This window comes from Vigna radiata, chromosome 5 (assembly GCF_000741045.1).
Source record: "Vigna radiata var. radiata cultivar VC1973A chromosome 5, Vradiata_ver6, whole genome shotgun sequence".
In the NCBI taxonomy this organism is placed as follows: domain Eukaryota; kingdom Viridiplantae; phylum Streptophyta; class Magnoliopsida; order Fabales; family Fabaceae; genus Vigna; species Vigna radiata.
The window spans coordinates 9074628-9091206 of NC_028355.1; the positions used below are offsets into that span (position 1 = coordinate 9074628).

Sequence of the window (16579 nt, forward strand, 5' to 3'; positions counted from 1 at the left end):
GGTCACTGCAATGCCGCTTTCGTTGTCGGAAATGGCGTTGTATTGTTGCTGGTAGGTGAGAAAACTTAATGGTTTTTGGGTTAAATGATGTCCGCAACGATGAGAGAGGCTAGCGAGGATTTGATTTTGATGGGTAATGGGAGGTTTTGTAGGTATCCATAAAAGAAAGGTGCTTCCCCGTATTAGGGATTTACTGTAATGAGTTTTGTTGACAGAGTTATGGTATAGAGGTTGGGGGGAAGAGATGCAGAAGATGCCACCGTGGAAGTAGATGATTGACGGAGGAAGGAGAGAGCTTTTCTCTCACACATGAAGAGAAGAAGAAGAAGAAGAAGGGATGAAATAATTACAGTGCCATCTCAAACACTTTTTATTTAAATAGCGAATTCCACGTAATATAATATCTATACATCATCATATAACATGTGCGACACATCATCACAGGCTGACGGCGTTACTCATTAGTTAACGGTGAGGGCTTAATTGCCTCATTTTTACAAATTATAGGACCAAATTGAGACAAAAAAAATATGATGACCAATTTGAGATTAACATACAAATATGAGGACCAAAAAAGAGTTTTAACCTAAAATATAAGGGTCGAATTACGTTAAATATTCATCTTAATTAAGTGAACATTTGTAGACTGTTTCACAAAATTAATTTATATGATTATCTTAAACTACATTTTGATGCTTGTTGGTCTTATCTTAATCTTGTATATTTTTTTTATTATTTTCAAATAAAATCCTTAATTCTAATTTTAAATTTAGTTTGATTTAACAACTAGAAAACTCAATAACCTCATATCACTGTCTTATTATCTTTATAGGCATATTTGATTTTGTTGACCACTTCTCTTTCAATTTATCGTTATACATTTTTTTTAATTAAATTTTAATCTTTTTAAGAAAAATTATGAATAGTTAAAATAATTTAGTATCACAATAAAAGTTATTCCCTGAAAATCCAAAATGTCATTTATATGTTTAAAAATATTAATTTGTCATAATTTTTATTATATATAATTTATGTATTAAAAAATTAATTTGTTATAAATTTTGTTTATATGAATTTGTTAAAAAGAGTCACAAACATTTTCAAGACTAATATAATTTTAAAATTATATCATCCATTTATAGTTGGGTGAATGCAGAGCTAACCTATATCCATAAAATGACCATGGATTGTCATCATTTTGATGATCAACGCGAGAGGCAAAATATTGATAAAGGAATAGAGTTATATAAAGGGGAAATAAACACCAATTTGATAAACAATAATTTGGCCAAGAGGAAAAAATAGTATGCATGGTTTTACAAGGAATTTTTTTTAAGTATGAAAAGGTTAAAATAATTCGAATTGAAAAATGAATAAATCTTATTACATATTTCAAATTGTTAACTTTTAAAGCCTAATCTTTAAATGAATTCTATTATATAACAAATTTTAATAAAATAAAACTTAGTTCAATAAATGATGATTTATAAAGTCACCTTAATATTAATTTTGAATGCTAGTTCATTAAATGGATTTATGTTAGAAGTGAGTTCTAGGCCTAACGTAACCCCATAAAACCGGCTTGTAAGGTGAGGTCTGCACCCCACTTATATATTATAAATTGGCCTTATCTCTATCCGATGTGGGACTTCCAACACATCCCCCTCACGCCGATGTATATACATATCGAGCGTGAGACTAGATATTAATAGGTGGTCCGATAACGGCCCAATAGCGGGTGGAACAATCTGCCCAACAAATATCGCTAGGATAGGCTCTAACCATAGCTATGATACCATGTTAGAAGTGAGTTCTAGGCCTAACTCAACCTCACTTCTATTATTACAAACCGGAAGTTGGGGTCATCTTCAACAAAGTAACCAATAAGATTATAATAAAGGAATAATATTCATAGTTATATTGCTATTTCGATATACTTATAAATACTTATTCAGTATAAATTATAATGATATAAAATGACATTTATTTTATACCCGACTCAGTCTAAAATACTAAACATCTTTTACACAATCTTTATTAGAAGTTATAAATCTCATTAAGTAAGTCTTGCTAATAATTACTGATTTATAATTTTTAATAAAATTTAAGCAACAAATTAAAAAAAGTATTACAAAAAGTGTTACCATCAATCATCTTTAGGGTCACAATCATTTATAGATTCTGTCAGTTGTATCTACAAGATATTAAAAACACGACAAGCACAGCATGGTATGGTTTCAATATTTACAAACTCATCTATCACAGTTTCTGGCAAGGGATACAACAATGGAATTACAAGAAAGAATTTTTGTTGGTATGTCAACGCTTGAACCCTCAAAATGGGAGACATAAGTTTGGTGTAGAAGTATGTGATGACTCTCTGCAGCATTTCTAAAGCCAACTAGGTGACATCTTGCTGGAGGAAGGCTTTGAAGAATCATCCAAAACCTTAGCGAGTGATCGATACTGCAACTTTACACTCTCTGCATTGTCCAATGTCTTCACTACATACCTGTACATAATAAGTCTTTCTGTTAAGAACAGAAGCAAGTTTCACATACTTTCTCAAAAGTATCAGGTATAAAAGCACAAGCATGATGAGGGGAAGAAATTTTTGAACTAATAACAGAACTCACTTCCACTGTATTTTATTTGGTTAGCTTTATGAAACAACGAATAGATTAGCATCTTATATATCAAGAAAAACCAAGTTAACATAGCAAACAGATATTTGATGATTAACTGCTTGGAGAAAAAATATATATAATCACTAACCATCCATTCAGACATTGCGTTGTTACAATAGCTTCACGCCCAACAAAGCGTTGTGGTGTCCTTTTGTTTCCCTGATCCAATTTCTCTCTAATTATTTTCTTTAGAGAAAAAGGTAAATGTTAAATAATATATCAAACCTTTTCACACACTACCTTTATGACAACTCGGTCCATAACAGCATACGGAAACTGAACGCCTCTACTCCTTGATGGTTCCATAACAGATGAGTCTCCAAATCCACCCTGTCCTACGTAAAATATATTTCATATTAAAAGAAGAGGGCAATCTCATGGAAAAACACATTTAACTTCAAAACACATTTAACTTAAAAGACCGCCAACGTGCATAAGAGTTTAATGATTTTCTTTTCATCTCCGTTTCTTACGATAACAAAGTATAACATGATACAGCAATAGGAATAAACACCTGATCAAATCTCTCTCTTCTTCTCTTAGGCGACCGGTAGAATTGAGACTCTTCTTCCCGACGATATGCCTGCACAGCAGCTCGAAGTGCTGATCAAGGCAGCCAACACCCCAAGAAAGAAAATCAGAATTGCACAAAATGGACTTACAAAGTACAGTACTTCAGATATCTTTTACGTGGTGTTAAAGCATTTTCATTGTCAAAATCAGTTGATATTCAAAGGAATTGGTTGCATAGTTTTACTTAATTTCTTAAGTGCATAAATCTAGGAGACAGACTTTGTCAAAATTATGTTATAATTTGGAGTATAATGGATATATAGAGCACATTTAAGAAGAAAAATGGGGCATAATTAGAGTGGAAGTGATTGAATTTTGCTTACATAGGTTTGGAGATATTGATTCCTCGGTTGTGGGTTGAGAACAGGTGCAGCAAGCTTTCTGAGTGCGTCACACAACAACTATATCAGCTAGTTTACAACATGGTAAATCCTGATCAAGGAAGTAATTTCTTATACATAAAAAAAAGCAAAAAAAAAAATAACTTTTTAATAAGAAGCCTAAGTTGAAATACCTAGCTAATAGTCACCTACTAAAACAGGTCATAGGTACTTTTAACATGTGGGAGCCATGTGTATTATAACCAGCTATGGGTTGATCAGCAACCCAAAGATATACAGACAAGCCAAATTACCACATTAATTTTCATTTCTAGTCAATCTATATTAAATAGGGAATTCCCAATATTGTCTTCCGTATTAATTCTCAAGAAACATAAGTAGACTTTAATTCAGTCACATAAGCAGGAAAAGGGGGAAAACTGCATTCAATGTCCATCTCCATATGTTGACTTCTTTTTTAAATCAACTATATTCTTCACCTTGAAATTTTTGTCAACTTCAATAATTCTCCTCAAAACACATTCCATAATTTTCCATTTGAACTGCCCGTCCAAGTTAATCAAAGGATCACGGCATTCTTATGTCCTAAACTCACAGTTGACACTTAAACTTGTGTTTCTTTTAAAATCACTTTCGGAACCATAGAAGGCTAAGGAGTACAACATATAGTTTTCCTATGACTAAGGACATGTGGGCGGTTCCCCAATGTTCCCACCTTTGAATAAAATATCTCCAATTCTTTTTCTCAATTTAAAATTACGTTGGTCTGAAACAAAGATCAACACAGCTCCTCAGATATTTTTCTCTTCACAACCAGAGGGCCCCAACAAAAACAAAAGTATAACGTTTCACATGAATTCCCATCGGTATCATCTTGCGAGCAAAGCAGAAATTTTCATTTCACTACTTTTGACACTAAGTCATTAGAAGAGCAGAAGATTCCAAGATTCCACTGGGTATCAGTTTAACAAATAAAAGAAAAACCTAGTATAATTTTAACAAATTTTATACTGTTGTGAGTATAGAGAAACTTAAATGTTCTTGGAAGAGTAAAGTATGATCAGGATCATTGATAACGGTTGAAAATCAGTTATTTTCATGTTTTATTTGAGATCAAAATACACTCTTTAAGGCTTAGAATGAGCTCAGAATCAAGCAAAACACATAAGTTGAGTCGGTTGAGAGTCAAAAGCTGTTTTTAGAGATATTATGCTTGTTTTGCGTTGTTTTGCAGCATTTTTGATGAAAATGAAGAATGGGATTGAAGATGAAAGCTCTTAGACTCAAGAAAGAAGAAGAAACATGAAGAAAAGAAGAGTCTAGGAATCGCCCAGCGCAAAAATCCAACACTGGGCGGCCAAATGCGAGGAGAAGCCACCGTCTGGCGCCCAGGCAAGGAAGCCGGGCGATTTTGCGACTAGAGGCAAACCGTCGGGCGGTGGCACGATCATGAGGAAACCGCCGGGCCAAAGTGCGACACCGGACGATTGTTTGCTGGGCTTGGGCCAAAATTCTGTTACGCTCCTCAGCTGTAAATAGCTCTAGTGCGACTACAGATGTATTCTTTTGACTGAGGGAGGCGGCCAGACCTAATTTTCACTCCTTGGAGAAGATCTCTTGGATGNTTAGGCTCCTTTTTATCCAATCTAGGGTTTGCTTTTCCATTNTTCCATCATTTTTCATCTAGTTTCACCATGACAATGGTGAACTAAACCCTTTTGTTGTTAGGGAACAATGTAATCTTTTGAAACTCTCTTTTATTGAAACTCTTATTTATTTATATGCTTGTCGTATGCTTTGATTATCAATTGTTGGTTTTCTCGTCTGCGCTTAATGCTTTTATCGTTTAACTCATTCGATAATTGTTATTTGTCTTTATTGATACGGGAACGTACGGTACTATCATGAAGTGGTGGGAAATTCCTTGATTAAGCAATACCACCTAGGGATAGGGGGGTAGGATGATCAATTGTTTTTACTTCCGTTTATCATGCATTATTAATTACTAGGGGAGGCTAGGGATAACAAGCCAGTAATTAGTAATAGGCTCTTTTCGCCGAGGGATCGGGTTAAGGGTAGACTAAGAAAGTTTGCATGACAATTAGATAACAAAGCGAATAAAATAAGAGGAGTAGATAAGAGAGTGTGGATAAGATGCAATTGTAAACCCCAACAACTCCATTCATCCATAGTCATTTTCTCGTCAAATGAATCAATTGCATTTGCATGTTTACTTTTTGTTTTTGCATCCAAACTACAAATTAATTTTCTTTACAAGTCTTACGATTTTAGTTTACACATAAGATAAGGCCTTCGAGTCCTTTGGGGAGAACAATATTGGGTTTACAAATTATATTACTTGATACGATCTGGTATACTTGTCAGAGTGTTAACAAGTTTTTGGCACTGTTGCCGGGGACTCAAGGTTTAACTTTTTCAAGTAGTGTAAATTGACTGAAATTTGACTTGCTTGTACTTATTGTTTATATTTTGTTTTGATTAATTTTGTTTCATTTTTCTTTAAAAGTGCTTTTAGGGTTTTTGTTTCTTGTTAATGCAGGAAGCAATACACACTAGGAGTAAGAAGAACCAACAACCTCTTCTTGAAGGGCTATTAGACAAGAGAGGAAGAAAAATTAGACGTATTTCATGTGAAAATTTTCCCTCTCCTGAAAGACTTTTGCAATCTTCACTAGAGACTTTTGCGTAGGACAGAGGAGATGGCGGACCAACCTCCTCCAAGACGCACAATGGCAGACGCATCAAACACGGTCCGTCCTTTGCACTTCAACAGTATAGCCATGCCAGCAGATAATGCAACAAACATGGTGATGAACCCTGCACTCATCCAACTAGTACAGAGCAACCAATTTCACGGGTTGTCAAATGAGAATCCCTATGATCATTTGACTACTTTTAGTGAAATCTGCAATACTGTCAAGATGAACGGAGTTTTTGATGACAAGGTCAAACTCATCTTGTTTCCTTTCTCTCTTGGAGGAAACGCTAAAGCATGGTTGCATTCATTCCCAGAAGATACTTTCAGAAATTGGGAGGTTGTGGCAACAAAATTTGTTAATAAATTCTTTCCACAGACAAAGATCAATCAAGGGAAGCTGGAAATTTCTTCATTCAAGCAAGGAATGGAAGAAACTCTTGGACAGACATGGGACAGATTCAAAGGCCTGTTGAGGAAGACCCCAGTCCATGGGTTTGACAAGACCTCATATATACTTGCTTTCCTTGGAGACCTACACACTCAATCAAAGATAATGTTAGATGCTTCAGCTGGAGGCAGTATAAACAGAAAGACTGAAGATGAGGCCTATGAATTGATTGAAGACATGACTATGAATGAAGTGACGCATAGTGAAAGGGACGTACAGAAAGGAGGACTTTTGCATGTCCCTGTTGATGATGCTATGGCTGCTCAGAATCATCTCCTTACTCAAAAACTGGAGAAGTTAACAAAGGTCCTTATCCCCTTTGGAAGAAAGGACGTACAGAAAGGACCTTTGTTAACTTCTCCAGTTTTTGAGTAAAGAGATGATTTTGAGCAGCCATAGCATCATCAACAGGGAGATGCAAAAGTCCTCCTTTCTGTACGCCCCTTTCATTATGCGTCACTTCATTCATAGCCATGTCTTCAATCAATTCATAGGCCTCATCTTCAGTCTTTCTATTTATACTGCCTCCAGCTAAAGCATCTAACAATCATACAAAAAGAAAAGACCAACACTGGATAAGTTGAAAATGCAGACGCAACTAAATGCATTATTTTGCAAAAATGTCGATGGATGGTTTGAGGCTTTTGCCAACCTACTTTGTAGAGGCATATATACAAGAAAAAGAAATTGAAATTACCAGCTCCAAAGTTAATAAAAATTTTCAGATGACTTGGTCACAAAAAGGTCAGTCTGAAAGTTATGGCATTTGATGGATTAGAACCCACCATTCTAATAACATGCTGTATTCCACTTCCGCTAAATGAATGTCCACACGGTAATATCATTGCGTCATCCATGAGAGCTCCACTTTAATTCCGTGCCATAAGTCAAATATAAAAAGTATTAGTTAGTGGTAAGCGTGCATAAACTAGACAAGCAATATATCAGCAGATCAAAGTTATTTTATTGTATGCTTGGAAAAAAGAAACACATGTAAAAACACCAAATTTGAGTGTGATACTCTACAGTCTGCACCATTAGATTTTAGACTTTAATTAAAAGATAACTAAACAAACAAGGTCCGTTTCAACAAATTGAACAATTTCTTTCACATGAGGGATCAATTAGTGTTAATTTCCTTGTTACACAAGTTTTCTGTCTGACAACCAAACAGGTAGAGAACAGCTTCTTTGACAGGAAACTAATGACTATCTACTGTTAAAGCTACAAAAAAGATAAACATAAAAACTTTGGTATTTCTCATTGATAGATAAGAAAGGCACATTTATATAGCCTAAAATTATGCCAAGACTAATTGACAGCTCTAAAAATGTCATCATCTCATTTTAGAGAATTAAAATTTAAACTAAATATTATATATAATATTCTAATATTTTAACTATATCCTATAAAATCCTTCAACCGCTTAATTTTTCTTTGGGCGCTATTCTTCTAAAGGAAAGCAAGAGTATACGTTTACAAAAAGAGAGTAGTATATGTATGGTTTGACAAGCTCATTAAAGAACAAAACAAGGCATTTCAGTGCTAATTATGTTTAGCAAAATGCCATGGGCTAGTCGGAGAATACAAGCAATAAAAATGAATAGAAAGTAAGGAAAGGTAACGTTATCCTGCATAAGTCTACGTAATCTCAAACATTGTTCAACAATCACAACATAAAAGAAAAAACCCGTCACCAACCAAAAACATTTTTTTTTTCAATCCTCGGGCTTTAAAATGAGTTTAAGACTTACGTAACAGGATCTGAAAGAATATTCCTGAGTGATTCCCCTGACTCGGTAGAATACATTGCATCCTTTCTCCCACTAAACCCACAACCACCATCATCCACCATAACTTTGTGGCCAGAAGCCCCATCGGCACCTTGAAGATAGTGCGAATAGTACTCCTCACAGTCAGTTTCAGCNACGGTNACAGAATTCTGAGACTTACCTAACCCCTCTTGCCGATGATCTTCACCACCACCACCATTCACATTGCTAAGCACCAACTGCCCAATNTCTCCACCATCCTTCCCCAACAGNTCTCTCCCAGAAACTACATCCAGAAACAACAAAATGTACATAAAAATCCAAAACACAGTCACATTTTGAAGATAATTAATTAAAAGAAAAAATTTCTTCATTCATAGTTTCATACCAAAAGCGTGAGCTTTCCCGTTTGCAACAGAAGGCAAATTACCACCGCCACCGTTGTTGTTAGCGATAATTTCCCTTTTGCTTCCACCACCGACGAGTCCTTCAACTTCCGTATCACCTTCGTCGTCGTCCTCATCATCGTCATCTTCGTCATCCTCGTCGGACTCGTCGTCCTCGCTGGGAGTGGCGGCGGTGCCGTTAACAGTCCAATTGCGGGGGTCTTGGCGGGAGGAGCACTCGGCGTAGCGGCGGAAGTCGGGGTTCTGGGCGGCGAAGAAGCGGTCGCGGTCGATGAACATCTTCTCGTCGATGAAGGCGCCGAGTTCACGGGTTTTAGGACCCGGGTCTCCCACCCGACGCTGCGGCGTGGGGCAATTGAAGCGGAGAGGATCGTCTTGGAAGACAAGAGGGGAGCTGAGACCGTTCTCGATCCTCTGGTCGGGGACGAGGGTGATGTCTTCGGAGGACATGGGAGGAAGAGAGAAACCTAGGGTTTGGACACGGTGGTTGCTGGAACGACGTCGTTGTGATTTGGTGTTTCAGTGTGGTGGACAGAGAAGGAAGGGATTGGAGTGTTCACACTCGCTGGGACATGAGTTGTACGACGAGTCGTTTTGGGCTGCGACGTTTTATTAAGATTTCGTCGGGAACGACGTCGTTTGGGTGGTGAGTTATTATTCTTTTGAATTGACACATCAGTCGTTACGGTAGCGTCTTTTCCCCATGCCCAATGTAACATGTTATGATACGGTCGTTATGATACGGTCGTAAAAGGATCTCGCTTGATTTCTACTCTCTCCAACCATCAATTGCAAACACATAGAGCTTTCTTATTATATCACACAATGAAGTTCACACTTCACACCCCTATTTCCAAAATATGATTTAGGATAATGTATTTTCATTGTTTTTCCAATCTATTGCAAGTATAAATGTACTGTCTGGTATATTTATACTTTAAAAATTATTGATAAAGGACTATTTCTTTATTGTGAAGAAGAATTTGATAAAGAGTCTTTGTATTTCTTTTGTCTAGGATTAAGGATCAGTTTTCCTTACTTAGTTTGTTTTTTAGATCACAATTGTCCATATCTTTTAGATTACGATCATCCACGTTTTTAAAGTATCTCTTCAGGTAATTGACTTGCAGAAGATACTTCAACGACGTTCAAGTAAGATATTTTTTTTAAAAGGGTATAGAGAAATTAGATCATGAAAAAGCTATATTTATAAAACTTAAGACAAGCAAACCTATTAATTGACCATTAATAGTCGTTAATATGTTTATTAACCACGCATCAATGATTGTTATCCCACTAATTGGTTTTTAATTATCTTCAACGACTATTTATACTGATCGGCCATAACCTATGGATTGATGATTTGTCTGAATATACTTCCCATCAACATAATACAATTATAGTTTGAAACTACAATTATAGTACACTTTGTAATTTAAAGAACGTGGAGATTATAGTTTGAAACACAATTATAAAATAGTTTTGAGCAATTAAAAATAATTGAATTTTTTTTTAATTTTTAAAAAGTTTATAAGTGTTGTAGGCCTACAAATAGTTAAGTGAGCTAATTCACTAGACGAAGAGTTTGAGTTTGTTTTTAAATTTTCAAGTTATAATTGAATGTTTTTGGACTTCTTTATAAAGTTTCTATGATTGTTTAAACATTTGTGTCCATATATAGGAGCGTCAAATACATATATAGAGACATTGGTTGTTCTTGTGATAGAACTATAGTTCTTATGAAACATAAATTTCTTTGTGACAAATATTCGTTGAGTTATCAACATGCTAGATTGTAGTGTCTCATACTCTGGTTCTTATCAAAAATGGACTTCTTTATTACAAATGTTTATTCACTCATCAATTTATTAGATTGTGATATATTCTTATCTTCTTATTTTTATCAAAAATGAAAATTCTTGTAACAAATCTTCACAGACTTATCCATCCATTAGATTTTGACATTATGATTTCTATTTTAATTGTGTGTTTTTTCTTGTTTCTTTTGTTATACCATATAAAATAACCAAACTTATAACTCTTTCCTAAATAAATTATTATAATTTTGTATTTTTTTCTTTAAAAACGATAAATATATATAAATATATAAATAAGCGATGTCAGTGGGATTTTTTTTTTCTAATTTTGACTCACAAACTACTTGTGTAAACTGTAATTTTTGTGGATACTTTACTTTTAATTTCAGACTTTCTTATAAGACTATTTTAGCTCAATTCAAATAATTTGTTGACTAAATTGTTTTATATGCATATTACTTACAATACAAGTTGGTTATATAAAATAAGTATTTCTAAGTTTAAGTTAAATTTTTAATGTATTTTAAATTTTTTATTTACTTGCTATATAGATGTGTTGTGTCGTCCATTAAATACACAAATATTATAAGAAATATCGTGTTTTAGTTAAAGTTTGAAAGTTTGCATTATCTTATAAAGCTTTAAAGATAATATAGGAGTTTTCTTGCTTAAAAATTAATATCAGATAAGAGAAGTTAAACTCGAATTTTGGATAAAATTTAAACTCATTGGTGATTCCATATTGCTATTAATACTAAGAGAATTTGAAATTTGAGTTCTGTGGAATGTAGCATGATTCAACTAAAATTATAAATCTGATTATAGATTTGATTTTAGGTGTTTATTACGTTTATTTAGAATTGCTTCAAAATTTTAAGTAACTCAATATAAAGTAAGTTCAAATTAATACTATTAATAAGTCAGGTTTGATAAAATTATTAAGTTTTGGTAAGGCATTATTTTGTATAAATTATGATTTTATAGTATTATCCAATAAAAATATCAAAGATCATAAAAATCTTTTATAAAATTATAACGAAAACCATAAGGAAAATATTACGGTCAAAAGAAATATAATATATACATTTTAAAAAAAATATAGAAATATAATTATAATGAAAAAGTAATGATATTGTCTTTAGAAATTCATATAATAATAACATTATATCAAAACATCACATATTCAAAACTTATAATAACAATAAATTATAAAATAAATGCTCCTAAAACTTTAATGATTGATTCTTAAATCAAGCCCAACATTATCATAGGACATATTCATCTTCCTCCTTTAAGAAATTCTTGTCAAAGTTAAGTAATTTTTCAAACTCAAATCATAAGACATCATACAATTCATTATCAACCACAATTTGAATCTTCTTTCTACCCTTCCCGGTTAGGATTGAAGTTGCATTTGGATCTTTCGTAGAAGCATGGAAAGATCTAATAACAATACCACTACATGGTAATTGCTTTCTTTTATGGGTTGCTTGTTCCTTGTATAAATTATTGGTTCTCCAATACCTTATGCTTCATAAATAGTTTCCTAATTAAAATTGGGATCATCATAAAAAAATCAATTCATTTCCCTCTCTTTATTATCATTATCCTCATCCACTTTTTCCATTAACCACTAATTACATTCATTAACGTCATTCAACACAATAGTGTATGTTTCATCCCTAATATTGTATTTTTGAATAAGTTGTTGATTATTATTACTATGCATCATATTGGCCTATTGTGGCCTAAACCATCTTGATAATTCAACTCATTTGGGTCATATCGATTTTGGGGGGTGTTCCGGTTGGAAATGTCTCCAAATCTCCCTGCACAATTTCCCGCCGTCAACCGTCCGATCTTCCGCTCTACCTCGCGGTTGTTCTCTAACGTGGATTGCTCCCCTTCCGCTGTGTTCGGCCGGATACCTGTTAATGGCACTCCGACGCTCAAGTCAGTGTTAAGTATTGAGTAAAAGGGTAGAGATAGAAAGAGAGTGAAATAAATGTGCATTTAATGTAACCAACTACCTTTCACCTTTGACCTGTATTTATAGTATTCGTTATGGGCCCTTGATTAACTATTCCTGAATCGCGGCCCAATCTGTGGCTCAACTCTCCTAATTGCGTTTTAGCTTAATCCAATTATAATGCTTCCTTCTACCTGAATTGGCTTCATCAGTACGTCTGAAGTTGCGGGATGTCCGGTCTATGTGTGTTAATTCTTGTCCGGCGCCTTGGCTCGCGGGCGACGCCATGACGAGCTAAAAGGACATGCAGATATTCGTGGAAACCCTTTACAGTTCGGTTGCTAACCGTCCGTCTTGTCTGATTTCGAGCACGGTTTCCCGCGCCCACACGACTGGGGTGCACAGGTTTCGTCGTTGTTACCCTGAAGATGGCAACCCTTTGTAAACCCTAGCTCCTAACTACCGGTTACGCGTATGTCTCGCGCCGGACGCGTCACGCTCGTTGGGCGTCCGGCTGATTTTTGATCGGCCCCCTATGGTACACAGGCCCCCCAAGCCCGAGGCAAGCAATTGCCGTAGGGTTTGAATGTTGACGGTCGTCTAGGGAGCGGGACATGGAGGTTCTCGTGCCTTGGAATGGACTCCCGCTATCCGCTGGGTGTCGTAACGTCTGAGGATAGTCGCAACGCTTCGAATTCTGAGCATGCTTTAGGCGGGAAAGGACACGTGGCGTGGCAAGGGTGTGGAAGTGGGTCAGGTAACTGTAGCGTCCCTCGATCTGAGCCATTGATCGTGGGGGCCTTGAACGGTGAAGGTTCGTGGCAGGTTTTCAATTTTTTTTTTTCTATAAATAGGGGTAGGGAGTGTGTTACGGCTATTTCTTCCCACCTTCATCCTTTAGTCTTTCATCTTCTCAGGTAATAAAATGGTGATTGTGTGCGTTGAGTCCTCTCTGGAGTCGTCAGGCCGCGGCGGAGATGGTGGAGGCGTGGGTGGCGGTGACAGCGGTGGTTCGTCGTCGTCGACTGGGTCGTCGGATTCTGACAGCAACTCCTCCCCCAAGGAACCTTCTTCGGGGGAGGCGGAAGGCTTGGCTAATCTGCCGGTCTCGGGTGGGGACGATGTTGTAGCTCAGGAGCCCACTCCGGTGGTCCTGAGTGGCGGATCTTCCATGGGGCCCCCCTCTTTTTACTGCAAGGGGGTGTGACCGTGGATCTGGTCGCTCTTGTTCCTATCGGGGGCCTACCTCGGATCGACGGCTATGACTGGGCTGGCTTCGATGTAAACACTCAAGTATCCTCCATTTCACGCACCGGTCTCCAGGATTTCATAGACCGATCACATATGGTGAGGGACACGACGAACGCCCAACTGATAAGGGCGGCAGTTAGCCGGGAGAACGAACGGGTCTGCCACGGGAAGGGTTCCGGTCCGAAGACTATTTCTTAATGCATGCAAACTTTTTTACTCAATTGCATATTCGTGTTCCCTTTACCGACTTTCAAGCTGAGTTGTTGCGAGAGTTGAACGTAGCGCCCACACAACTGCATCCAAACGCCTGGGCTGTCGTCTAAGCGTTCGGCGTCGAGTGTATGGTAGCTAGCGTTCCTCCAACCGTCCGCTCTTTTTTGCACTATTTTGACGTCCGTCCCCCTCTGAAGGGAGGTTGTGTTTCCCTGACTTCGGTGGGGGATCGTACTCTGTTCAAGCCTTACTCCGAATCGTTCAAGAACTTCAAAGACCAATTTTTTAAGGTCATCATTACCGAAGCCGGCTGTCGGGACTTCTTTGACCAAGAGGGTTCCTCCTTGTTCCCTCTATATTGGACAAAAAATCCTCGCAAAGTGAAGGCTTACGCCAAGCGCAAGTTGGAAATACAGGATTTCTACGTGGTGGACATCATTGAAACCTTCCCACGCCGCATCCCCGCCCGCTGCCGAGTCGACTGCATTCCCTTCGAGGATTGTGCTCAGAGGGCACTCGGTATGTGATTCGTTCCATTTACCATTCATTGCGAAATTGTAACTTAGCTGAATTTGCTATTTTCTTTCAGATTGCATGGCTACTCCTGGACCCCGCAAATCTAACTTCCTAGCTGCCAAGAGGGAATCCGCTCGGGCCGCCAATGTCGCCAAAGATCAAGTCGTCCCTCCTCCCAAGCGTCCCCCTTCATCGGCCGCCCGGGTAACCGTCGCGTCATTTGGGCCTCAAAAAGGCGCCGCTAATAGCGCAAACTTGCCCAAGACTTCCTCGCTTCCGACCGGGGAAGGTACCTCTGCTGAAATTATAAGTTTATTGGTCCAAATTACAAATTAAGGCCCAAAATCAGGTTTTATTTGGAACATAATCTACAGATGGGCCAAACAGGCAGTCCTTACCCTTGCACCTCCAAAAATTCCCTACATACACCTCTCTTTTCTAAACCTGGCCCAACACTAAGCCAAACACTAACCCTATTCTGAACACACCACCTAAGTTCTATACACACCCCTCCTAAACTAGACTCCATCAGATCATGCCATGTGGCAATCTGAAACCTTAAATGCTATCCAACCACATTCTGCCACGTCATCACCATCTCCANAAGAAACCNTAATTCCTCTTCCTAACCCTAGCCGCCNCCTCCTCCATGGCAGCTACCNAGCGACCTCCAGCAAGCCGCCGTCGCACANCGCCTNCATCATCTNCGACCATGTTTCTCACCACCATGCTGTCGTTCAACACCCATGGCCGTCGCACTTTCTACAGCAAGGCCGCATCGTCGCCGGCAGGTACCACGGTTTCGTAACTCGCCGGACTAGTTCGCCATTGTCATCACCACCACATTCTCTCGTCTCCAGCGCACCATCTTCTTCCTCGTGAGCAAGCCGCCGTGAAGACATCACCATCAACATGCACCTACCAACAGATCTCAAATTCGAACCATCTTCCTCGCTTAACCAAGAATCGCGACAAAAGCCTTGCGATGTTCAAACCTCCATTGCCGCCATCATCACCGTCATAGGAATGACACAATCTTCTCCTTAGAACCTGCACTCAGAAAAACCAGCCCAAAACCCCAAATCACCCAGAGCAGCCCCAATGCGAATCAGATGCACGAACCAGATGTGCGTTTCCCTCCATCATCCTCGCGCGAGCTTTTTCAGCAACCATGGCAGCTTATCAAATTGCCACCATGTCGCGTCGCCGTCAATCTCCACCGTCAGCAGCAACCTAAATCGTGCAACACTGAGGAAGGAATGTGGGCAGAAGCGAAATTCCCTTTCCATGACGGCGCAGTGGAGAAGGAGGAAACCTTTTCCCTTTTCCCCAATCTGCCAATTACAAACCCTAATTTGGGAGGAAAAAGGCGCTGCCACGTGGCGCGCTCTCATTGAGGGCGATCTCACTGGTCAAAGATAGTGAAACAGTCAAGGTCTGGTCAACTTAGGGGTTCTGTTGCAATTTTGAAGAATTCTGGAGGGACTAAAGTGCAAATATAGAAATTTTGGAGCATTTGTGCAATTTTGGAAATTCAGAAAAGCTTAAAGATAAAATTTAGTTATTGAATTAATTCAATTTGGGAATATCAACAGAAAATATCTTACAAATAATATTATAATTATCTAAATCTTTTAGTTATTTGGAAGATATAAGATAAAAGATATTATCAACTGAATATACAGAGTCCAAGCCCAATNAAGTCTATATAAAGAGACCCAGGGGAGGCAGAAAAGGGGGGAGCTTCATTCATTTCATTCATCCACCACTGCTTTCACTTTTCTTTCATTATGTGTTTCTAAGCTCCTAGGGCTATTCTGTTGTAATTTCATTATGGATTCTGAGGTTAAGTGAATTAATAAAATT

General features: G+C 37.7%; 1 protein-coding gene across 2 annotated transcripts; it reads right to left on the reverse strand.

Annotated features, from left to right (window-relative positions):
- Window positions 1-2140: 2140 nt before the first annotated feature.
- LOC106762760 (U-box domain-containing protein 62) lies at window positions 2141-9770 on the reverse strand. Of its 2 annotated transcripts, none has more exons than XM_014646817.2 (8): window positions 8929-9767; window positions 8523-8826; window positions 7554-7635; window positions 3584-3641; window positions 3202-3290; window positions 2928-3017; window positions 2776-2846; window positions 2141-2512 (listed from the first exon to the last, which is right to left on the reverse strand). In XM_014646817.2, exons 1-8 carry the CDS (start codon window positions 9395-9397, stop codon window positions 2392-2394), a joined length of 1284 nt encoding a protein of 427 aa, XP_014502303.1. In that variant the 5' UTR covers window positions 9398-9767; the 3' UTR covers window positions 2141-2391. The 2 variants fall into 2 exon arrangements, 1 of the variants encoding a protein (XP_014502303.1); XR_001375837.2 differs by having other exon boundaries at window positions 2442-2512; window positions 2928-3022; window positions 8929-9770.
- Window positions 9771-16579: the final 6809 nt, after the last annotated feature.